The sequence below is a fragment of the Rhinoraja longicauda genome, chromosome 12 (genome assembly GCF_053455715.1).
Source record: "Rhinoraja longicauda isolate Sanriku21f chromosome 12, sRhiLon1.1, whole genome shotgun sequence".
In the NCBI taxonomy this organism is placed as follows: Eukaryota; Metazoa; Chordata; class Chondrichthyes; order Rajiformes; family Arhynchobatidae; genus Rhinoraja; species Rhinoraja longicauda.
The window spans coordinates 34087542-34113024 of NC_135964.1; the positions used below are offsets into that span (position 1 = coordinate 34087542).

The 25483-nt window shown below is 45.7% G+C and overlaps 1 protein-coding gene across 3 annotated transcripts in view; it reads right to left on the reverse strand.

The window, feature by feature from the left end:
- Positions 1-25483, reverse strand: part of LOC144598892 (E3 ubiquitin-protein ligase Midline-1) — a 266261-nt gene that overhangs the window by 94993 nt on the left and 145785 nt on the right. For all 3 annotated transcript variants that reach the window (XM_078409460.1, XM_078409458.1, XM_078409459.1), the window contains exon 2: positions 8255-8970. In XM_078409460.1, coding sequence (XP_078265586.1) covers positions 8255-8914 — 660 coding nt within the window. In that variant the 5' untranslated portion in view covers positions 8915-8970. The remainder of the gene's footprint in view (positions 1-8254; positions 8971-25483) is intronic.

The window sequence follows — 25483 nt, forward strand, 5'->3', positions numbered from 1 at the left end:
GCCTCCCTGTTGTTAAGATGGAACATTGAGGATGTTGTCTTACCCGTGCTGAGCTTAAGACGCCAGTTCCTCAAATACGAAGACAAGATGTTCATGTTCTGCTGTTTCCCAGGATGGCTTACTGAGTAGAATGGCCAGGTCATCAGCATAGCCATACTTCTTTGACTGGGTTGCAGGCAGGTCATGGATGTAGATGTTGAACAGCATTGGTGCCAGCACAGAGCACTGTGGGACGCCGTTCTTGAGTTTCCACACCCTGCTGCATTGGCCGTTGCTGGTGTGTAGCTGCGGTTGCTCAGCATCCCCATGATGAAGCTCACCGTGTGCTTGTCTGGGATGGTTTCCAGAAGCTTCATATGTAGTCCACGCAGCCAGACAGTATCGTACGCAGCTGTGAGGGTCAAGAAGACAGCGCCGGCCTTCTCCCCTGCCTGGAAGGTGCCCTCTATGTCTTGGCACAGGAGGGTCACCTGGTCCGCCGTTGACCTACTGCTTCGGAAACCAGCCTGTTCATTGGGCAGCTGGCGATCGACCACTGGGTTGAGACGTGCGTGAAGGAGACGTTCCAGGAGCTTATATGGGATACTCAGCAGTGAGATGGGTCGGTATCCCTTGGGGTCATCGCTGGGCTTGTTTGGCTTCGGCAGAGTGATCACCTTGGCACGGCGCCAGATCTTTGGCAGCTTCAAGCAGCAGAAACACGTGGAGAGGAAGGAGCATGTATTCCGGGTGAATGCCGTCGGTACCTGGTGCCTTACCGGTTCTCAGCCGTCAGATGGCTTGCTCGATTTCTTGTATCGTGAAATCGTAGGATAGGTTGGAGTCGCAGCTCGGGGCCTTGTGCAGCTCGTGGACTCTCGCCGATGTTGTTCTGGTGAAGTCCTTGTCTGCGTTGGGGAAGCGGCCGTTGCTCAGCAGTAGCGACGCGATGGAATTTGCAGTGGTTTTTCATCAAAGGTTATTGATGAAGCAAATGAAGATGGTTGGATCCAGATCACTGCACCAAGGATTTTCTCCAGTTATCTTCTAGCTGGAATAATTGATCTACTACAACCACAACCACCTTCTATTGTGCGAGTTATTATTCCAACCATTTGAATGTTTTCACCTTTATGCCCATGTCTTCAGTTTTACTATGGCACCTTTATACCACACCTTGATGTCAATGACAATCACTAACATCTCACTTCTATGATTTGGCTTTTTGGACCAATGCTGCAATGAAGCCTGGAATGAAATGGTCCCAACAAAAGCCATCTGGGCATCAAGGAATAGATTCATGCTGAGAAAGAGTGATTTGATAGTACTGCAGATAAACTACCGGTACATTGATTAGGTAGTAATTAGTTGGATTGGAATTGCCCTGCATATGTGATATAACTGAGCACTTTGCACACATTATTTGGTGAATGACATTGTTCCGATACGTTTAAGAACAACTTTCAATAGAGGTGCAGACAATTCTGGAGTACATCAATACTACAGCTGGGATGTTTACTGGCCCCATAATCTTTGCTGCATCCAGTGGTTTTAGCAATTTCTTAATATTACAAGGAGTAAAGTGAATTCAAGAGAGATAGATATTGTTCTTAGGGCTAACAGAATCAAGGAATATGGGAAGAAAGCAGGAACTATGATGTAGTGTTTGTGTTTGTGTGTTATGTGGGTGGGGGGGGGGGGGGGTGGGGGGACTGTAATAGTGTCTCTCCCGAACGGACACGCGACCTTTGTTTTCTGTGTCGTGTCCCCGTTCCCGCTGCGGCACCTGGAGCTGGTGGCCTCCGGCTGGGACCACCTGGGCTCAGGTTCGCAGAGTCCGCGACCCGGACTCACCACCTGCGGCGCTGGCTGCCTTCGGATGCTGCGGGAGCGGCTGCGACTCGCCTCCGGAGGCTTCGGTGCGGGCCGCCTGGACGTCGGAAGCCCGCAGGCCCCTGGGTGGGGGCCGACATCGGGAGCTCCGGCAGCGGCAGCGTCTTCGCCCGCCCCGAATCGCGGGGCTTGGGTCGGCCCGCCGCAGACCTTTCACCGTCCGGCGCGGCCTGAAATATGCCGCGGGATTTTCTCCGCCCAGCTTCAATGTTGGGAGCCCCGACCGCACCGACGTGGCAACTCCAATAGCCTGACCGCGGGAGAAGACGGCAGGAGAAGAGAAAAATACATTCTGGCCTTCCATCACAGTGAGGAGGGACTGGAGGAGACTCACTGTGATTGATGTTTCTTTTGTTTGGGGTTGGTTTATGATTGTATGTGTTATTGCATTTTTATTGATTATTCTTATTGGTCTTATTTTTGAACTGCGGGTAATTTTTTATTTCACTGCACATTTATGTGTATGTGACAAATAAATTGACTATTGAACAGGGAACCGATTCTGGATGATCATCCATGATCATATTAAATGGCAGAGCTGGCTCGAAGGGCTGAATGGCCTACTCCTGCAACTGTTTTCCAAGTTACTATGTTTCTACGTTTTTATGAATTGACTGGAGAGTGGCTTCTACGATGACAGAGATCTCAGGTAGACGCTGAGATATGATCATTAACTGGGCTCTTCTGGCTGAACACGGCAGTGAATGGTTCAGCCTTGGCTTTAACACTCATGCACTAATCCCTCTTTAGAACTAATCCTCTTTATATTGTCTTTAGCACTAATGAGTTCCGCCCCCATTGACCTGGGAGAGGATGGAGCAGTAATAAGGACAGCCCAGTAAAGGATAGTGTAAGAAGGAACTGCAAATGCTGGTTTAAACCAAAGATAGACACAAAAAGCCAGAGTAACTCAGCGTGTCAGACAGCATCTCTGGAGAAAAGGAATAGCTGACGTTTTGGGTTGAGACCCTTCTTCAGAACCCTCAAAGTAAAGAATAGGATGTAAATGGAGTCCGGAATGCAGATGGATGGAAAATGACAGGGACACGATAATAGCAAGAGAAGGTGAAGGGGAGGTTTAATAAAATTATTCAAAACTATGAGGCATTTTAATAATTATGGAGAATTTGTTTCCACTGGCAGAGTGAACAGAAATGACAAAGTCAAGTTAAATGGAGAACATATTTTGTGCAAGGCGTTATGATCTGGAGACTCTGCCTGAAAGAACAGTGGGAGCAGCTGCAAAGTAACTTCCAAAACGGAATTGGATAAATATTTGAAAGAGAAAAGATTTTACAGCTATGTGGAGCTGGTCAACTATTTCAAAAGAGCCAAAACAGACCTGATGGCTAAAATGGTCCCCAACATGCTGGATAATTCTCATGAAGATTTTCTGAGGTAATTATGAGCATGTTATTGTTTGTCATTCTTGCTCACGAAAATCTCGCAGCATTTCATGCCTCAATAAACAAAGCACAGGCAGCTTTATTTATTAAATGAACCTTTTCACACTGCCTACAGGAGAAGCCGTACTGTAATTTTTTTTTTCAAACCGCAGCCACGTGCAGTCGGCAAGACTGCAGGAGGGAGGGTCATGAACTCATCACATTTCTAGTCCATCAAAGCTTCACTTTCGGTGGCCTGGGAACAGATGGTTTTAATGTGCAGATGTCCAGGGGGAGAATGAGTGTGGGAAAGGAAAAGAAACAGAGCCTGTTCTGTGTTAGAATGTGTGTGTATATGGAACAGAATGAGGCTATTCAGCCCATTAGCCTATAGCAGGGTGTACCTGTCATTTGTATTTCTATTTTCCCACAGCCTTAAAGTATTTTTCTTCCAATGCCATCCATTCTCTTTAGAGGCCTTGAACAACTTATATTTCTATCCCATCTGCAGACAGAGTTTAAAACATGAAGATTTCCTTCATATCTCTTTCTAAATTTTGGCCATTTTTAAAAATCTGTTCCCTAGTTCTTGAATCTGTAGTTGATGGAAATAGTTTCTGATCATTCCTCTAATAGGAACAGCCCCCCACTTTCTCATTGTCTAAATCAATTTAGACTTCAATGGTTCAATGGTAATTTATTGTTACATGTACAGAAGTATTTTTGCATAGTGTTCAGTAAAAGTATTTCTATACATGTTCGAAAGGCTGTTACCCTGGCAACATTGCAGGGTCAGCCTGGCAAAATGAAGCTGTTGGTGTCCTCCACTGCTGTTCTCTGCTGCTGATTGAGTAGACGATGCGCCGAATGGCCTAATTCTACTATCGCTTATGACCTTATGACATTTGAAACTGAGGTGCATGGAGGTTTCTTCCAACGGTGGGTTTCTGGCACACTCTGCCCAAGAATTGTGGAGATAGATCCATCAGATGTATTTAAGGTGGAGATCGATAAATATCTGAAAGATCAAAGAGATGAGTGCTATGGGGAACTAATGCAGATGGGAGAGTTGAGGCCAGCCACGATCGTATCAATGGAGAGCAGGCTTCAGGTGCCTGGTGTCCTACTTCTGCTCTTATTTTCAAATGGTGTTTGGGCCTTAGCCATGTCAGCTGCTGTGCTCCAAACCAAAGGGATCCTTGCAATAATGAATGGGATGGAGGAGTCTGGCATTCACAGCCACCACTCATGTACCCCACCAGCATGTCAACCCAGAGTTCACAGATGCCTTGCCCTCCCTGCACTCTGAGCAGTGAAATCTAAACTTTCACTCAAGAGGTGGGAATAATTCCACCCGGTTGAAGTGTGGTCCTGCTGAGGATATGGGCTTTCTCTCTTCTTGCAAAAAAGATGAGATACAGTCGGGCCTCCAGGGACTTTACATTTTTCATCAGCGCTGTTAGTCAGAGCTGAAAATGCTTCAATAATGAATGACCATGTAAAAGTTTTTCCACTTATATATAAAAATATACCTCAACTTCTTAAAAAGCTTTTAGTGCATCTTAACGTGGACACTGGCATCCTTCAATTCAAATTTATCTGCCGCAGTACCGCACCTGTTACTGTTCAACTCCCTTACGTCGCGCACAATTAGACTTTACTTTAGACTTTAGATATACAGCGAGGAAACAGGCCCTTCGGCCCACCGAGTCCATGCCGACCAGCGATCACCATGTACACTTACACTATCCTACACACCAGAGACAATTTATAATTTTACTGAAGCCAATTAACCTACAAACCTATATATCTTTGGTGTGGGAGGAAATCAGAGCACCCGGAGAAAAACACATGCAGTCATCGGGAGAATGTACAAACTCTGTACAGACGAACCCAGACAGGATCGAACCCAGTCTCTGGCGCTCTAAGGTAGCAATTCTACCACTGCACCACTGTGCTGCCCCGTTAAGTCTGTTACAAATTGATGTTTCAATTCCCAATTATATTCATCAAACTGAAATATGAACAATTATGACAAATGTAGAGGGCTCTTCAGTAATTAAGGGACAATGGTAGCAAGTGTGTCAGAGAAATGTGGGTTAGAGTTTGCTCTACAGATACGAGGCAAACTCTTCTGACCAATACCGACGGACACTTCATAGTGTCTTCTTTCAGATGTGGATTTGCCTTTGCTTCCAGGTGGCAGTGTAGGTTGCCGTAGCAATATCTGAACAAGAACTGGGAGGTCTACTGATGTTTTATTAATTCCTCACCCAACCGAAAGAGATGACATGATCTATTCTGTTATTGTTTCAGTGGGAACCAGAACAACAATGTGTAAATTAGTTGCTGAAGTTTCTACCTAGCAAAATAAAACAAAATAAAAACGAAAATAAATTGTTGGAAACTCTCAACAGGTCAGCTGGTACCAATGCAAAGAGAAACAGAATAAATGTTTCAGGTCCATGACCCCCTGTCAGAACGTCTGATGAAGAGTCTTGGACCTGAAGTGTTAACGGTTTATCTTTACACAGATGATATCTGACCTGCTGAGTTGTTTCCAGCATTTTCTGTTTTTATTAACTGTGATATGCTTTTGCATTCACGAACAGCAGAAAAGCCATTCATCTGTAATTATGACTCTTTCTCCCTGCTGATGTTGCATGATAAGCTGAATATCTCCAGCATTTACTTTTTTGAAATGATGGCATTATTTGAAATTAACTGAAGAAAGACGGAAAACACAGAAACTTGGAGGTGGCTGGAAGAAAAGAGAAAAGAAAAATGGACCAAGCTGCCGGAGGAGGTAGTTGAGGTAGGTACTATTGCAATGTTTAAGAAGCATTTCGACATGTACATGGAGAGGATAGGTGTAGAGGGATATGAGCCAAACATGGGCAGGTAGAACAATTGTAGATGGGGCATGCTGATGGGCATGGGTAAGTTGTGGTAAAGGTATGTTTCCACTCTGTATGACTCCAAAGGTAATTGGCAAAACACTTTTGAGGGAGAGAGAGATATGCAAGCATTACGGCTGTGAGAAAGTGTGTTGGAGAGGATATGAGAAAGAGGAAGATGTTTATTGGATATTCACAATGACATGGAAGAAAGCCACAGTCCATTGGATCCATGCCAACTTCCAGGAGACTAATTATTTTTATCCCACACCCACTCTACAATGTATTCTCTCCTACACATGTTCCACAAGCCCTTTTTCTTTCTTTTTTTGTTGCCATTATCTTACATTTGGGTAATTTTACAGAAGCCAATTAACCTTCCAATTATTATAGCATGTGGGTTTCAGCAGCAATGCCAGCATTTTTCTCTGCCCTCCGAAGATCATGGCTGACTATGGAAAGGGACTGGAATCACATGTAGACCCACCTTGAAGGATGAGGGAGGACCTCATTGAAACTTACTGAATAGTGCAAGGCCTGGATAAAGTGAATGTGGATAGGATGTTTCCATTAGTGGGAGAGTCCAGGACCCAAGGCCACAGGCTCAGAATAAAAGGATGTACCTTTAGAAGGGAGATGAGAAGGAATTTCTTTAGTCAGAGGGTGGTGAATCTGTGGAATTAATTGCCGTAGATGGCTGTGGAGGCCGTCATTGGATATTTTTAAGGTGGAGATTGACACATTTTTGATTAATGTGGGTGTCATGGGTTATGGGACAAAGGCAGGAGAATGGAATTGAGAGGGAAAGATGAATGATTGAATGACGGAATAGACTCGATGGGCTAAATGGCCTTATTCTGCTCCTAGAACTTATGAACAAAAATCCCCTCCACTCAGACTCATCCTAAGATCGCCCCCCCGATATTGGAGTGCACAGACCAATTGCGGATTCCCCAGGACACGCCAGCGGACAATTATCCAGGACGCAATCCTGGATCCTGAAGCCCGCAAAAGCCAATTGCTCAGGCTCATCAATAGCCAGTGGCTGCGACACTTGAATTGCCCACTGCAGTCCATTACCAAGGCTGTGCCTCCCTACCCAATTATTTTGGCCCAGGCATTCCTGAGCTACCTGCTGGACCCACCCTGCCCCACATCCCCAATGGAGACTGTGCATTCAGCAATCCATCAGACACTGCAGACTGGGTAATACACAGTGGGCAATAAATAAGTCTGAGGAAGGGTCCCGACCTGAAACACCACCCATCCTTTCTCCCCAGAGATGCTGTCTGACCGGCTGAGCTTCTCCAGCACTTTGCGTCTATCTTTGGTATAAACAAGCATCTGCAGTACTTTGTTTCTACTCATAAACCACGGCAATGTTTACTTCACCCACATCCCGCCCGGTAAATGCAACAATGAAGAGAAAAAGAACACTGCCCCTACCAGCATGCACCCAAGTACACGGGTGGTTACAACATCATCGGGAGGGAGAAGGGACATTTAGATGGTTATATCAGGAACAGAAAACATAGGGATTCACACAATACAATAACAAATGTTAAAAGATGGAATGAATGCACAGCTGTTAGTCATGTAACAGTTAAATCCTATGCTTTTTTAAAGGTAGATTTAGGGCAAAATCACGATTTTAAAATAACATGCACTGGGGGTGATATGTTTGTTGCCGATCCCACTGCTTGCAAAACATGAATGTTTGTGCCTCGATAATCAGAATCAATTTTCATTTCTGACTCTAAGTCAGCTTCAGTACGTCGTGAAAGGGTGGAATAAAATGGACGGAGTATTGTCAACTGAGGCATGTTTATATCTGCCTCACTCCTGATTTTTCCTTCAGGTCTTTGACGACTAAAGGAAGCACCTTTAGTCTGTGACACGCATTACATGTCAAGCTTGTGCTAAGCCTGTTGCCTCTACAGGAATTTGGCTGCACAACAACATCATCAGACTGCCTTTATACAGCGCCGCTGATGTCACGTGGTGTCTCTAAAGGATTAAAATCATGTCTGACGCATCCCCTCAGGCAGGAATGCTCTCTCTCCCAGGACAGCCACACTGGGCGGATCACGTGCGACGTACCTTAATCTTGTCGAACCTGTCGGCCAGTGCTGCCACTTGGTGATCTCGATGGCGCCCCACCAGCTTGCACAGGGCGCAGATCAGCTGCTCGTCCGTCACGCAGTACATGTTGACCTTCTCGCTCTCGTGCTCCAGGCACATGAGGCCACGGAGGTGCGAGTCGGGCACGGGCTCAATGAGGCGGTGTCCGGTGAATGGCTTCTTGCTGGGGTGGGTGGCCTTCAGGCAGCCATCGCAATAGGAGACCTCGCAGGTGACACATGTCTTCACGGCCGCCCGCGGCGGGTCCTGCTCGCAGAACTGGCAGGGGACGCGCTCCGCCGTCGTCATGGTGCTGCTGTCCACGCTCTGCCCGCGCCGGGTCTCACCTGGCGAGTTGGGTCCGCTCACCGAGGCCTTCTGGAAGCGGTCGATGATGTTCTGCAAGGTGACGTTGCGTTTCAGCCCCTCTAAGCCACGGTGGTTGAGGGCGATGACATAGCGACAGGTCGGGCACTGGAAGGCGGCGATGGATTCCACGCTCTCGTTGGACGCGCAGTGGGACACCAGGATGCGGTGGGCGCAGCTGAAGCACAGACTGTGGGCGCAGGGCAGAAGCAGTGGATCTTCGAAGAGCTCTAAACAGATAGGGCAGGTCAGTTCCGACTCCAGTGTTTCCATCTTCAGGCAAAGCAATCCGGTGTCGTCAGCGAAATCCAGGGAGGCTGGTGAGCTATCTGGAAAGGCAACACAGGATTCGATTAGACAGTCGCACGGGGAGGGAGGGGGGAGGGGCTCAGCTGTGGGAGGTTGTTGACTTACTCTGAAGCAGTGACCCATTCCTCCCAGTAGTCTCACGGAACACAGGCTTTGGCCCGGCTTCAGTGCTTGCTCAGCGCCAGGGAGAGCGAGCCTTCCCTGATGCCCGTGCCCAGGACAGAATGGCAGAGCGGGCATGTCCCCGGTGTCGGCCGGACGGGAGTCCCTGCTCCGCGCTCCACTCTGGACTGTTGGCACGCCACGAGCAGACAGCCCAATCAGGCGGAAGCTGCCCGTCTCCACCACATGGTGCCGCAGGGGGGACGAGGGGCGGGTGGGTGGGGGGGGGAGGGGTACACAGCTCCCCGCTCCCCAGATGCAACGGCCCCCACTGCCACCTGACCCAACAACACAGCTGCTCAGAGGCCCCGTCCCACCTCCGAACCTATTGACCTCTCCCAAAACAAACACTGCTTCATTTCGAGGGGGTTTCATGGGTTCATTAGCAGGAGACTGCTGCAAAATTTAAAAAAATCTCCCGCCCGTGCAACTATCTGGGCTTCATTAACTGCAACTGACTAGGTTTAAAGCTGGAAACGCTGTTGGCAAGAGTTCATTGAGTGTAAACATGACAACTTGCAGGCAGCCTGGCTTTTTTAAAAAGTATATTTTTTGACATGGTTTTATTCTTCCACCGACTGCAGTCGTTCCTTGGACGAAGGTATGAAAGCTGCTTAGGGGTTTAAAGGGTTGAAGTGCTCATTAAAATCAGCATGGGGTCAGGGATGAGGGACAGAGATAGGGGGAGCTGTGAAGGCCGGACACTGGAGTGCCCGTCGCACATCAGAACCTTTAGCTGCGCCGACGCTTCGTTTTGTTGTAGCTGGCTTATGACAGCACCAGCATGGTAACATATCCTTCAGTCAGGGTTCTCATCAATCAAAATCATCTCCTCAACCAGGAGTGACAGTGGAACAGATGCTGAAGGTGGGTTTAAGGTGGAGATAGTGGAGGGGACCTGACAGGAAGCACCTCCGACAGTGTCGCACACCCATTGCACTGCAGCGGAATGTCAGCCTCGGTTCCAAGTGCATTCTGGGATTACCTTCCCACATTCCTCAGACCGCATCCAGGAAAAGTTGCAGTAGGCCTAATACAAGATTGGTGTAAATGGGTGGTTGATGGTCAGCATGTACCTAGTAGGCTGAAGGGCCTGCTTCTGTGCTGCACCTATAGCTCCAATGTTCCAAACATGGCCGTTGATTAACCTGCGATTTGCTGCCATAATGCCTTTATCATTCCCAAACATCAACTAATGAGTGTCGACGGTAACTAGTTATGATAATGGTCCCCAGAACCTATAAACAACAATAGTAACAAATATCCAAAGTATTGTGTGACGTTACTGGTCTCAGAGGAGAGAGCACTGAACTGAACGGTTGGTAGTATCCTCCTTCTGCCTGCCTCTTTCCCCTTCACCCAAACAACACAACTTTGCCCAACATCTCTATTTAGCCAGTTAGGAATTTGCCAGCCCAGATGGAGGGGCATCTCGGTTTCCATAATGGCCAACTTTGGTTTCTGAGGTCAGGTTGTCCTCCAGCAACAACATGTACACATAATCCATCCCTACTTGTTGGGGGCAGGAGAACCACCAGGACCTCGATCTTAAAAGTGGAGGTAGATACATTTTTAAATTGGGGATCTGTCTCAAAGAAGGAGTTGAGGCCTGGGTTAGTCCAATCATAGCTCTAGCCCAGGCCTGGGCTAGATTAATCGTAGGGATTAGCAGGGGAGATCCGAGGGGCCAGTTGCCTACTCCCCTTCCATTTTCATGTGTTCTTGTTTGCTCTGTTCAGTCAGATCGTGGCTGAGCTCCACCTCACTCCCACTGACTTGCCTTTGCTCCATGTCTCTTGAGCTTCTCATCCAATGTCCAGCTCAGAACCTCCGGGTTTCATCTAACCTGCAGCACCACAGCCTTCCGGGGAGAGGCTTCCTATTATCGGATGTCTCAGACTGCAAGCAAACTCTTCACATATTGCTAAAGTCTGGGAGTGTGTGTAATTATTAAAATTAATCATAGATGACTGATTTAATCCCAAGAGCAAAGCAAACGCATGAAGAATTTGATGCGATTTATCCAAAATCTGATTGTTCGCTTTACTAATCACCTTTGTGCTAGCTGACCTAAAGTAGTTCCCATCAGACAGCACCTCAACATTATAAGTTTCGCCCTTGTGCTTCAATCCCTCCAGTCCTCAAAGCTCAGCATCTTTCCAACTCAAATCTTATTCATTTTTTGATTGTCATCACATTAACAATGAAAGCCTTGCCTTCAGCTGGCAATCTCCCTCCTCCACTGAGACTCTCTAAAATTAATTTCCTCGGCCAAAGTTTGAATTCCTTTTTCCTCTCTTTATATGATACTTGATTTGTTTGGCTAAGGTCTTGTAAAGCTACAAAGGGTGCTGCATAAGTGCAAGTTGTTGTTTAATTTGAAGTGGCTTCTGTCCAAGCCAAGACCTCATTGATGCCATGACGAGAATAAATATTTTTCAGATAGGTAAAACACAATGTTAATTTTTCAAGACAATGAAATGATTTACTTTTGGACCCATGGAGTCAGTTGTTAGTTGGTCCCTTATGGGAGAATTTTCTGATCCATTCTCTTATTGTTCAACTTGTTCTACAGTACGTGTACATATAGCATCAGTTCAAATAAAGGACAAAGACACGACAAATTACCCCTGCACAAATCCACTATGTTCCAGGCAATGGCAGGACTGCCAACTTGCGGTTAGCTACAGTGATCCTTATTAAAGCTGACGCAAGCCATTAACTGCCCCTTTTCACAATCGGACGTGAATGATTGACTGGGTTAAACATTGCAGGCATTTGGTAGATCCTTGTCCAGGGAGTTGTGCTATAGCATATTCACACTTTCGCAGCCTACACTTTCTAAGACCACAGCAATTTAATTTTAATTATATGCTACACTATGCCTACCAGCAAACTGTGGCCTAGATAACTCTCTAAAGTACTCCGGCAAACCAGTCAAATGTATCTAATGCCACAATTATCAGTGTTCCCAAGCCTTCAAAAGGTTAACAATTAATCACAACATTAATATCACACGGGAGAAAAATTGCATGCGCATCCTATTTACAAATTATCTTTGAAGTATTTTTTCCCATTGACTATAAAAGACATTGGAAATCAAATGAAGAGGCAGCTGGAGGCAAAATAACATGTGATCAACTCTGCAGGACTGCGGACCAATCAGAGTTGGCATGCCCAAAGCTATCAGCAGTTTAAGATAAAGGTCCTGGGTGGAGAGTCAGCAATGTAACATTTAAATTTGCTAAATCAGATAAATCAAAGATTATCTCAGCAGCTTAAAATGTATGGTCTGATCGTCTGAGGCTTTTCAAACCAAGAGGAATAATCCAAAAGCAGATTGTGCAGGGAACGGGGAGCTAAAGTTTTGAATGTGGATCCTTTACAAGAACAAAACAATATAATAGATAAACAACAGGGTGTGGGGAAAGAGACTTATTAAACACACACAATGAACACATGTATCCACACACACACACACACACACACACACACACACACACACACACACACACACACACACACACACACACACACACACACACACACACACACACACACACACACACACACACAGCAAAAAGACATAAATGCACGCAAATGCATAAACGCACATGCACACAACTAAGGATGTCTACGTACAAAGGCATACTTATGTTATCTTGTGAGTAGAATGACCTGCAGCATGCTTCAGAAGAGAATAGAAAATGCTATCATCTTTATTTATTCACAGGGCATGAACACATCTGGCAAGGTTTTCTCTTTATTGCCCATCCCCAATTAGCAGGAGACAACAGCAGAGAGCCACTGTTATCTGTGTGGCAAAGAACTCCCACAGTGTAGCTCTCGGGGTAGAATTATCATGAGACGAAGATGACTTAACAAGACAAATCAAAGAAATGGAAGATGATGATAAGGCAGATGTGAAATTATGAAAGAGGTGGGGGATGAAGCAGATAGAAAATGAAAGCAAATAAAACTGGAACCATGTAATAAGCATGACCCATGGCCACTGGTAGAACTCGCACCTCAATAACGGAGGCTGAAACTTCATTACACTGATTTGTGCTGCTGGTTTTAGTATTGAAGGTGATAACGTTTAATGAGACATTAAACCTAAGCCTTGCCTATTCCTCTTAGCTGGATACAAATGATTACGTGGCACAGTTGGAAGAAAAATAGGGAAATTATCCCACATCACGCGATCAACCTTTATCTGTCACTTATTCACTAAATTATCTCGCAATTTATAATCTTGGCTGCCTGTGTGATTTTGCTGCGAGTGGCTGCCACAGTTCCTTATAATACTTACTCTTTAGTTTTAGTTTAGTTTAGAGACACAGCATGGAAGCAGGCCCTTCGACCCATCGAGTCCACGCTGACCAACGATCACCTGTACACTCGTTCTATCCTATACGCCAGGGATAATCTACAGAAACCAATTAACCTACAAATCTGCACGTCTTTGGAATGTGGTAGGAATTCAGAGCACCCAGAGAAAACCCATGCAGTCACAGGGAGAACATACAAACTCAGCATAGACAGCACCCATAGTCACGTTCGAACCCGGGTCTCTGGTGCTGTAAGACCAACCCTGTCGCTGCGCCACTGCGCTGCTCTCAAAAGTACTTTGTTAGCTATAAAACATTGAAGCATCCTGACGTTTTGAGCAGTGCTACAGTTGGTCTTCCTTGCGAGGATCCAGAGACCCATTGCCTGACAGAAGAATGGAACAGATGAATACAAAGAACATTGATCATCGAGTCATGTAGCATGGAAACTGGCCTTCAATCTGCCCAGGTTGACCATTAAGCACCTATTTCCACTAATCCTTCATGCATCCCATTTTATTCACTTTAGATTCTCATCGACTTCCCACCAATTTTACCACTCACCTACATAATAGAGGCAAGTTACAGTGGGCAATTCATTTATCAACCTGTATGTCTTTGAAATTTGGGAGGAAATTGGAGAACTGGGAGAAACCCATACAGCCGTAAACAGCACTAGAGATCAGGGTTGAATCTGGATCACTGGAGCTCTGTGGCAGCAGACCAGCTAGCTGTGCTGCCTCTACACAACCACACCCACACCCCCCGAACCTACACTGCATCCATTAGAGAGCCCCCATCCCATGTATCTCTTTCTTCTCCCCTCCCCTCACCAACTACAGCAGATCACAAGATCACTCCTTTGTACCTAAAGGGAGACACAGATCCACACTGGTTTGAAGCTATTAATCACAACGTCATAGGTTATAAGTAACAGGAGCAGAATTAGGCCATTCGGCCCATCACATCTAATCCGCTATTCAATCACAGCTGATACATCTCTCCCTCCTAACCCTATTCCCCTACCTTCTCCCCATAACCCCCAACACCCATCCTAATGAAAAATCTATCTATCTCTGCTTTAAAAATATCGATTGATGGCATCCACAGCCTTGTGTGGCAAAAAAAATCCAGATTCACCACCCTCTGACTAAAGAATCTCCTTCCTAAAGGAACGTCCTTTAATTCTGAGGCTATGACCCTCTAGTCCTCGACTCTCCCACTAGTGGAAACATCCTCTGCACATCCACTCTATCCAAGCCTTTCACTATTCGATACGTTTCAATGAGGTCCCCCCTCATTCTTCTGAACTCCAACAAATACAGGTCCAATGCCATCAAACGCTCATAAGTTAACCCACTCATTCCTGGGATCATTCTTGTAAACCTCCTCTGGACCCTCTCTGGGGCCAGCATGTCCTTCCTCAGATATGGTGCCCAAAATTGCTCACAATACTCCAAATGCGGCCTGACTAGCACCTTATAGAGCCTCAGCATTACATCCCTGTTTTTGTATTCTAGTCCTTTTTGAAATAAATGATAGCATTGTGCTTGCCTTCTTTACTACCAATTCAATTTGCAGATTAACTTTTTGGGAAACCTGTACTAACACTCTCAAGTCCCTTTGCACCTCCAATTTTTGGATTTCACCCCATTTAAAAAATAGTCTACTACCAAAATGCATGACTCCACACTTTGCTACACTATATTCCATCTGCCACTTCTCTGCCCACTCTCCCAACCTGTCCAAGTCCTTCTGCAGAGTCCCTGCTTTCTCTACACTACCTGCCCTTCCACCTATTTTTGTATCTGCTAACTTTGCCACTTTTCAGCTGTACAATTGCACTGTGGCCAAGAGGAAGATAACATATTTTTCCTCCAACCCCAATAATTTTTTCTACTTTTTCAGTACAAAAGCCAGTTGTCAGCCAAGCCTGAAAGTTAGCTCTCATCCTCTAAGACTGGAAGTCATGGGTTCACATCTTGCTCTGGAGTATTTAATTTCTAAAGTAAACTTTATTCATAAAAATATGTAAGAAATATAAAAACAAGCCTTTCTTTACATGAATAGCCTTATCCATTCTAAATATTTGTAGTGTTAGTACCTTCTGTGTACAAAGCACCATCGCACCTATGTGGCCTCCTTGGATAACACACATTTCACGTGTTTGAGAATCTTTAACACAGGGTTGAACTCTTCAATATCTCGTGGCACCAGGACCTTGGGCCGTCCTTCCCCATAAAACCTTTCCTTTGGCTGCATCAACCTCAGCACATACGCCTGGGGACTGGAATGTGCTGGGTAGCAACACTCCTCAAACAGACACCTTGTTGTTTCAGAAGACAATCAAGCATCGCTGGAGGATATGGATAGGCGAGGTTTTCGGTCAGAACCCTGTGTCAACATCACCTGTGCATGACCTCCTAGAGATGGTGGGTGACCTGCTGAGTTTCTCTAGCACTTTGCATTGTAAACAAGGATCGGCAGTTCCAGGTACCTTCCCCTGTAACCGCAGAAGATGCAACACCTGTCCCTATACCTCTTCCCTCGACTCTGTCCAGGGACCCCAGCAGTCCTTTCAGGTTAGGCAGAGGTTCACTTGCACCTCCTCCAACCTCATCTACGGTATCCATTGTTCATGGTGTGAACTCTTATACATTGTAAACACTTTAATTCTCCTTCCCATTCCCACACTGACCTTTCTGTCCTTGGCCTCCGCTCAATGTAACATCATCTCATATTTCGCTTGGGCAGCTTACAACCCAATGGTATGAATATTGATTTCTCTAACTTCAAGTAACCCCAGCATTTCCTCCCCCACCTAAGCCGCACCAGTTTCTCATTTTTACCCAACAAACAGCTAACAATGGCCCGTTTCCTTTATAATCGTTACTTTTTTGCATATCTTTCATTCATTGTTCTATATCTCTCTACATCATTGTCTGTATCTCTCCTTTCCTTATCCCATGACTTTCAGTCTGAAGAATCTCGACCCGAAACGTCCCCCTTTCCATCTCTTCAGAGCTGCTGCCTATCCCGCTGAGTTACTCTAGCATTTTGTGTCTATCATTGGCAGTTCCTTACGTTTTCTCTTTGTACAGACTCATTTGTCTTCAATAGACAATAGAAAATAGGTGCAGGAGTAGGCCATTCGGCCCTTCGAGCCAGCACCACCATTCAATGTGATCTTGGCTGATCATTCTCAATCAGTACCCCGTTCCTGCCTTCTCCCCATACCCCCCTGACTCCGCTATCCTTAAGAGCTCTATCTAGCTCTCTCTTGAACGCATTCAGAGAATTGGCCTCCACTGCCTTCTGAGGCAGTGAATTCCACAGATTTACAACTCTCTGACTGAAAAAGTTTTTCCTCATCTCCGTTCAAAATGGCCTACCCCTTATTCTTAAACTGTGGCCCCTGGTTCTGGACTCCCCCAACATTGGGAACATGATTCCTGCCTCGAACGTGTCCAACCCCTTAATAATCTTATATGTTTCGATAAGATCCCCTCTCATCCTTCTAAGTTCCAGTGTATACAAGCCTAGCCTCTGCAGTCTTTCAACATATGACAGTCCCGCCATTTCGGGAATTAACCTAGTAAACCTACGCTGCACGCCCTCAATAGCAAGAATATCCTTCCTCAAATTTGGAGACCAAAACTGCACACAGTACTCCAGGTGCGGTCTCACTATGGCCCAAAACAACTGCAGAAGGACCTCTTTGCTCCTATACTCAACTACTCTTGTTATGAAGGCCAACATTCCATTGGCTTTCTTCACTGCCTGCTGTACCTGCATGCTTCCTTTTAGTGACTGATGCACTAGGACACCCAGATCTCGTTGTACGTCTCCTTTTCCTAACTTGACACCATTCAGATAATAATCTGCCTTCTTATTCTTACCACCAAAGTGGATAACCACACACTTATCCACATTAAAATGCATCTGACATGCATCCGCCCACTCACACAACCTGTCCAAGTCACCCTGCAACCTCATAGCATCTTCCTCACAGTTCACACTACCACCCAGCTTTGTATCAGCTGCAAATTTGCTAATGTACTTTTAATCCCTTCATCCAAGTCATTAATGTATATTGTAAATAGCTGCGGTCCCAGCTCCGAGCCTTGCGGTACCCAACTAGTCACTGCCTGCCATTCTGAAAGGGACCCATTTATCCCCACTCTTTGCTTTCTGTCTGTCAACCAATTTTCTATCCATGTCAGTACTCTACCCCCAATACCATGTGCTCTCATTTTGCCCACTAATCTCCCATGTGGGACCTTGTCGAAGGCTTTCTGAAAGCCGAGGTACACCACATCCACCGGCTCTCCCCTGTCAATTCTAGAAGATTAGTCAAGCATGATTTTCCCCTCATAAATCCATGCTGACTCGGAACGATCCTGTTACTGGTATCCAAATGCTCCGCAATTTCGTCTTTTATAATTGACTCCAGCATCTTCCCCACCACTGATGTCAGACTAACTGGTCTATAATTTCCCGTTTTCTCTCTCCCTCCCTCTTCACATACCTAAAAAAGCTTTTACTATCCTCCTTTATATTATTGGCTAGCTTACCCTCGTACCTCATTTTTTCTCCCCGTATTGCCTTTTTAGTTATCTTGTGTTGCTCTTTAAAAGGTTCCCAATCCTCTGGCTTCCCATTCTTCTTTGCTATGTTATACTTCTTCTCTTTTACTTTTATGCTGTCCTTGACTTCCCTTGTCAGCCACGGGTGCCTCTTACTTCCCTTAGAATCTTTCCTCCTCTTTGGGATAACTTGATCCTGCAACTTCTGCATTGTTCCCAGGAATACCTGCCATTGCTGTTCCACCGTCTTCCCTGCTAGGGCCTCCTTCCAGTCAAATCTGGCCAGCTCCTGCCTCATGCCTCTGTAATCCCCTTTGCTATACTGTAATACTGACGCTTCCGATTTTCCCTACTCCCTCTCAATTTGTAGAATAAACCTTATCATATTGTGATCACTGCATCCTAATAGCTCTTTTACCTTGAGTCCCCTTATCAGATCAGGTTCATTACACAACATTAAATCCAGAATTGCATTCTCCCTGGTAGGGATCCAGTACAAGCTGTTCTAAGAATCCATCTCGGAGGCACTCCACAAACTCTCTTTCCTGAGGTCCATTACCAACCTGATTTTCCCAGTCTACCTGCATGTTGAAATCTCCCATAACCACCGTAGCATTACATTTGCGACATGCCAATTTTAGCTCTTGATTCAACTTGCACCCTATGTCGAGGCTACTGTTTGGGGGCCTGTAGATAACTCCTATTAGGGTCTTTTTACCCTTACAATTCCTAATTTCTATCCATACTGATTCTACATCTCCTGATTCTATGTCACCCTTGTAAGGGAGTGAATATCATTCCTCACCAACAGAGCGACCCCAGCCCCTCTGCCCACCTGTCTGTCTTTTCTATACGTTGTGTTCAGTTCCCAGCCCTGGTCCTCTTGTAGCCATGTCTCCGTGATTCCCACAACATCATACTTGCCAATGTCTAACTGAGCCTCAAGCTCATCCACTCTATTTTTCATACTTCGTGCATTTAAATACAACATTTTAATAATAATAATAATAATGCATTACATTTATATAGCGCTTTTCAAACACTCAAAGACGCTTTACAGGGATTTCTAGAACATAGAGAATTGAATAAATAGATAAATAAGTAAACGTACAGAAAAAGGAGACAGAAGGTGAGGTGACCTTCAGTGGTTGAAGGCAGTGCTGAACAGGTGAGACTTCAGTGATGTTTTGAATGTGGTGAGTGAGGAGGAGTCTCTGACGGTTTGGGGTAGTGAGTTCCAGAGGGTGGGAGCAGCGATGGAGAAAGCCCTGTCCCCCCAGGATCTGAGTTTGGTCCGGATGAGGGGGGACAGGAGATTGGCAGCAGCAGAGCGGAGGGTGCAGGTGGGAGTGTGCCTGTGGAGGAGGTCAGTCAGGTAGGATGGGGCCAGGTTATGGAGGGCTTGAGGAGGATTTTGTACTGGATTCTCTGGGGGATGGGGAGCCAGTGGAGTTTGTAAAGGACGGGGGTGATATGGTCACGGATCGGGGAGTGGTTGAGCAGACGGGCAGCGGAGTTTTGAATGTATTGAAGTTTACTGATGATTTTTAACTTCGGTATTCACCTCCCTTCTCACACAATTGGCCCTGACCTTACTCTCTTATCCCATCGAGAACCTCCCTTCCCATTTATTCGAGAGTCCTTTGCAATTTCTCCTGTATTCGCTTCCCCTTTAACTCCATCTTCATATTCCCAATTTGTCAACCCCTCCCCCCCACTACCTAGTTTAAACCCACACGTGTAGCAAACCTGCCTGCCAGAATGTTGGTCCCCCTGCTGTTAAGATGCAACCTGTCCCTTTTGTACAGGTCACCCCTACCCCAGAAGAGATCCCAGTGGTCTGGAAATCTAAATCCCTGCTCCCTGCACCAGCCCCTCAGCCATACATTCATATCACCGATCTCTCTGTTCCTGCTCTCACCAGCACGAGGTACAGGTAGCAGTCGAGAGACAACCACCCTCGATGTTCTACTTCTCAGTCTTCTTCCTAACTCTCTAAACTCACGTTGCAGTATCTCCTTCCTCTTCCTCCCGAAGTCGTTCGTACCCACGTGCACAACTACTTCCGGTTGATCGCCTTCCCTCGCTAGGATGTTCTGAAGCCGCTCCGTGATGTCTTGATCCCTGGCACCAGGGAGGGAACAGACCATCCTCAAGTCCCGCCTGCCGCCACAGAATCTACTGTCCGTACCTCGGACAATGGAGTCGCCCACTACTATGGCTCTTCCTCACTTCGGTCTCCCCGGTCGAGTCTCCTAGCCTGGATTAGAGCTGCCAACCTGTCCGCTGCTCGGACTGGAAGCGCCTTCTGCCCCGACAGCTCCCAAGAGGGTGTACCTGTTTGCAACAGGCACAGCCACAGGGGTCCCCTGTAGTCCACGTTCACTCCCCCTTGAAACGGTCTCCCACCTCCGCTCGCCTTGGACCCTTGGCGTGACAGCCTCACAGTAGGTCCTGTCCAGTAAACTTTCGTATTCCCGGATGGCCCTGAGGTCATCCAGCTGCTTTTCCAACTCCACCACACGTTCATTCAGGAGCTGCACCTCGACACAGTTCTTGCAGGTGTAGCTCCCTGAAGCTCCATTGGTGTCCCTACCTTCCCACATCCTGCAGGAAACACACTGCACCAACTTATCGGCAATTACTTGAGTGTCAAACAACAAATCAGGCTCAAAAACAAGTGTATCCTCCTCACCTCAGCCTCCTCCCTGAAGACTCGCAGCCAAAGACTCACACTTTTCTCCCAGGGCACTTCCCTCAACTGGGCCGCACCCAGACTGGGCCACACCCCTTGTGCAAGCTTTGTTTATATCAGTCACTAAATTGCCTAATTGGCCAATTTACCAAACTTCTGATTTAATTGATTAGCCAATCCATGTACTCACTTCTATCCTGTCTTCCTCTGACGAGCTTGGAGGTATGCGCTTCACTGATTGCCTGCTAGCGTCCTTTTGGTGCTCTTTTTAAACGGTCTTTAACCTGCAATTAACACTTACTTTCTCTCAGCCAACGGTCTTCTTTGCTCCTGCACTCCTGACATTTACGGACTGACTGCTAGCGTCCTTTTGGCGCTCTTTTTAAACGGACTTTAACCTGCAATTAACACTTACTTTCTCTCAGCCAACAAACGGTCTTCTTTGCTCCTGCACTTCCGACCTTTACTGACTGACTGCTAGCGTCCTTTTGGTGCTTTTTAAAAAAACGGACTTTAACCTGCAATTAACACTTACTTTCTCTCAGCCAACGGTCTTCTTTGATCCTGCACTCCCGACCTTTACTGTCTGACTGACTGACCTTTACCGACTTCACCTTGTATCCAAACGAATTAAAGTTCACACACTAGTTCAGTCTGGCACTTTGACCTTTGTAGGCAGTGTTACCCAGAGAAACATGGGCAGGAAATATACAGACTTGTTCTTCAAGATGGCAAACTTCCAACCGCAGTACTGGAAGTTGTGTTATTCCCTCTGTGAAGGATGATGTCAATTAGACAGTATCTGCAGGGAGCTGCTGGAGGCAAAAGCTCCAAGGATCACATCTGGCCTAAATTGTAAACCTTGGATAGGGGGCACTGCAACTTTTCTGCCAGTTCAAACTGTCTCTTCAGGATCAATAAATTATGGCCCAAGGCCGCACACATTTCAACATGGTAGCAGGCCATCTCATTCATTGAGATCATCAGGAAATGTAGCATGGACTGTGCAGGATAATTTTCAAAGCACAGAGCTGCAATGGCTGTCTCGCCAACAGTCTGTCTGTCCGTCCCTTCCTTTGTTATTTTAATAGTATGTGTTAAATGTACGTTTTTGAATTCTTTAGCTTTTTTTTTTAAATGTGGGGGGTGGTGGTGGGTGTCGGAGGGAACATTTTTAATCTCTTACCTCGACGGAGATGCGATTTTTTTCTGTATCATATCTTCGTCCGCACTGCGGCTTAACATCGATGAGTTGGCGGCCTCTTGCTGGAGATTGATTTGGGAGCTCCAACTGCGGGAGCCTGCGGACTTACCATCATGGAGCTGGTGGTCTCTCTGCCAGGGATTGACCTCGGAGCTCTAACCGCGGAAGCCTACGGACTTTAACATCGTGGATCTCACGGTCCCTGGTTAGAGACAGAATTCAGGAGCTTCGATCGCCCTGACGTATGGTTTGACTGCCCCGACCACGGGAGAATAAAGAGGTAAGAAAATTGGACTTTATTGCCTTCCATCACAGTGAGGAATGTGGGGAATTCGCTGTAGTGGATGTTCATGTTAACTTTTATGTAGTTGTTTGTCTTGTTGCTTTATTTTAGTATGGCTCTATGGTAATTTGAATATCACTGTACCTTAATTGGTACAGGTGACAATAAAAGATCTTTGAAACCTTTGAACTAAATGGCGAAACAAAGAACTGCAGAAGAAGACACAAAGTGCTGGAATGACTCATTGGGTCAGACAGCATCTCTGGCGAACAGGGATTGGTGACGTTTTAGGTCAGTAAATTTTCTTCAGACTGGTGCCCAAATTGCAAACACACACAGGTGGTCAGTCTGGCACTTTGACCTTTGCAGTCAGTGTTATCTGGAAAATGTGGGCAGACATCTTCAGTCTGAAGCATCTCGACTTTAATCGTCACCAGTCCATGTTCTCCAGAGATGTTGCTTGACCCGCTGAACTAAATGGATAGGTCAACAGTAGCTGCGGGTAGCTGAACACAAGCACCATGAGATATTCTTCCACCCTAGTACTTGCTTGATCTCCCATACTTTTCAAAGTTAAACCAATTAATCCAAACAAAGATTGCAACTTAGAGTTATCAGGGACATGCAAGAGGAAAAATAAACTGGACCAAAGTTAAGATATTAGGTCAAGATATCTCCCTCCAGGTTAATGTCTCCTAGAGGTAGTGAGGTAAACCTCCAGCTAGAACTTCTGGAGGATCTCTTCTTCGGCACCTTAAGCAACGTATATGAGCTCAGAGCCCACTCTTGTCTCAATTCAAGTCATACTGTGTCCGTGTAGAGCGATGTCTATCACAGTCAGACATGAATGCAGTTCTAACCTGAAGCAATTCAGAATTTAGAACTTAAATCCTAAAAGAAAGGAGATCCGACGGGTTCATAGTGGATTAGAACAGGGACAAAATGGATTAATTTGGGCAAAGAACAGGGATAAAATGGATTACTTTCATCATTCTGTCTGGTGACATGCCCAAAATAGGTTGGAAGCTATGATTGACTTTGGGCATCATGGGCATACCTTAAGAATGCACTGGACCACATGAATGTCTGAAGAAGGGTCTCGACCTGAAACGTCACCCATTCCTCTTCAGAAATGCTGCCTGTCCTGCTGAGTTACTCCAGCATTTTGTGTCTAACCACATGAATGTGTTCTGCCCGAGTATTTGTACACTATAGAGTAGGAAGGCAAGTACATATTTTGAACCCTATCTACACATGGAGCCAGGAGGAAATCAATACTTTTCTCTCAGCTCAGCGTATTCCAAAGACCTTCACTCTGGTCATAGAAAGTCCGTATCTGATGATCTAATGCAGAATTATGATCTGCATTTGTTCCATTTCTCAACACCTGTCCCATCAAAATTGATCTATCTAATCTTAAACACAGACATGGACTCCCAGCATCTACAAATGCATATGTTACAGCCTTGTGTGATGGCAGTTCAAACTCAAGGGCTTAGAAATTGCTTTAATTACTATCAACTGTTACCCCAATGCTGCTTGTGAAAACTCATGAAGATCAAGTTTTCATTTGAAAGACTCACAGATTAGTGTTGTTACGTTATGGCGTAAAGTTTGTTAGTTGTAGCGTTTGCAATGAATAGCTACTGATTACAAGTTCTCTCAGCTGTGAGCATTTAGCTTGGCAGCTGCATCTAGCACAATCTCTTGAATAAAATACCAAAATACAGGTGATATTCTTCCAACTACAGAGCAATGGTGCTACTTCAGGAATGAATGAATGAATGCTACACTGGTGAGAGGAAGTGGAAGCTGCTTCCCGAGGAATTGTCGAGACCTGGACAGGCTGGTGAAGATCAGTGCCAATTCAGGACTGCAGTGTTTGTGGTGGGAGGTTACCAGAGAGGCCTCGAATGCAATATCAATGCAGTTGCAGAATTCCAGCTCTTTGGGGAAGCTTGGAATGCAGGCAAAGCTCTCTGTGTGGTGTTTGGAGGTTCTCCTTGTGATTCAATCTGGAGCTCCAGTTTCCTCCCACATCCCAATGGTCTGCAAATTGATAGGTTACATGTCCACTGTAGGTACACAGTCCCCTGTGCGTACGAGTCGTAGAATCGAGCCCCACACTCTACCTAGCTAATGGGCAAGCTCCGCGTAAATCCACCTCTGCTAGAGTGAGGCAAAGAGTGGATGACTGGGCAGGGGCTCCATTCATCAGCCAGTCTGCCAGTGACCCTCCAGCAAAGTCTCTGCTTTCTGTCTCCAGTTTCAGCCCGAGCTCACTGAATAAACAAGAAGGATCAGGTTCTACTCAAGAACGTCTGCCTAACAATAACCTCTTGTCAACAGGACTTTTGGAATTTTCATTTCAGACTTGACAGGGAGAAATGGCGTAATCTGTAATGTAATTAAATACTCACCAGAAAATAGGGGCACTGTGATTCCCAAGTTCCAAACAGGAGACGATTCCTTTCCCACACGCAGATATCAATTTACTGATTACAACCATGAACCATGACATCACCCAGAGCTGTATAATGCGGGACATCCCATACAGAGATCCTTGGATATGTTACAGACCATAACAACACTCTGGGGTGTGTTACGGCTTATGATAAACCATTTTGGTTTGTTGTAGCATATAATAAACACCGCCCAAAGCAAGCTGCAGTCCATAATAACCCCCTCGTAGTTGCTTACAGCCACAATAAAACCTTGTCGTCAGTTACAGCTGACAAAATCTAATAATCCATTACAGCCCACAGTAAACTCCTATACGGCTACAGATTATAACAAGGTTTAGTCTGTTACATGCTCATGGTAACATCACAGTTTCTTCCAGTCTATAGTATGTCAGTATAGTCTGTTACAGCTCCTATTGAACCCCCATTGTCTGTTGCAGCCCAGAACAAACCCCTAGTCAGATAGAGCCTACAATTAAATCCTGTAATCGCATACACCCTCATGGTCTCATCGCCCACAACAAACATTTGTAACAGGCTATACTATAGTCCATCACAGCCCATGATAAATCAAACCTCTGTGGTCTTCTACTGCCTATGATATACCCCAGAAGTCTTTTAGAGTCCATAATAAATGTTGTAATCTGTTACAGTTCCTTCTAAAACCCTATAGTCTGTTACAGTCTCAAATAAAATCCTGGATTCTGTTAGGTCTATACTAATTTCCTGTAATCCCATACAGCCTGAAATAAACCTGCGAAGTCAGTTACATCCATTAATACAGTCTAATGGTCTGTAACAAATCCCTGT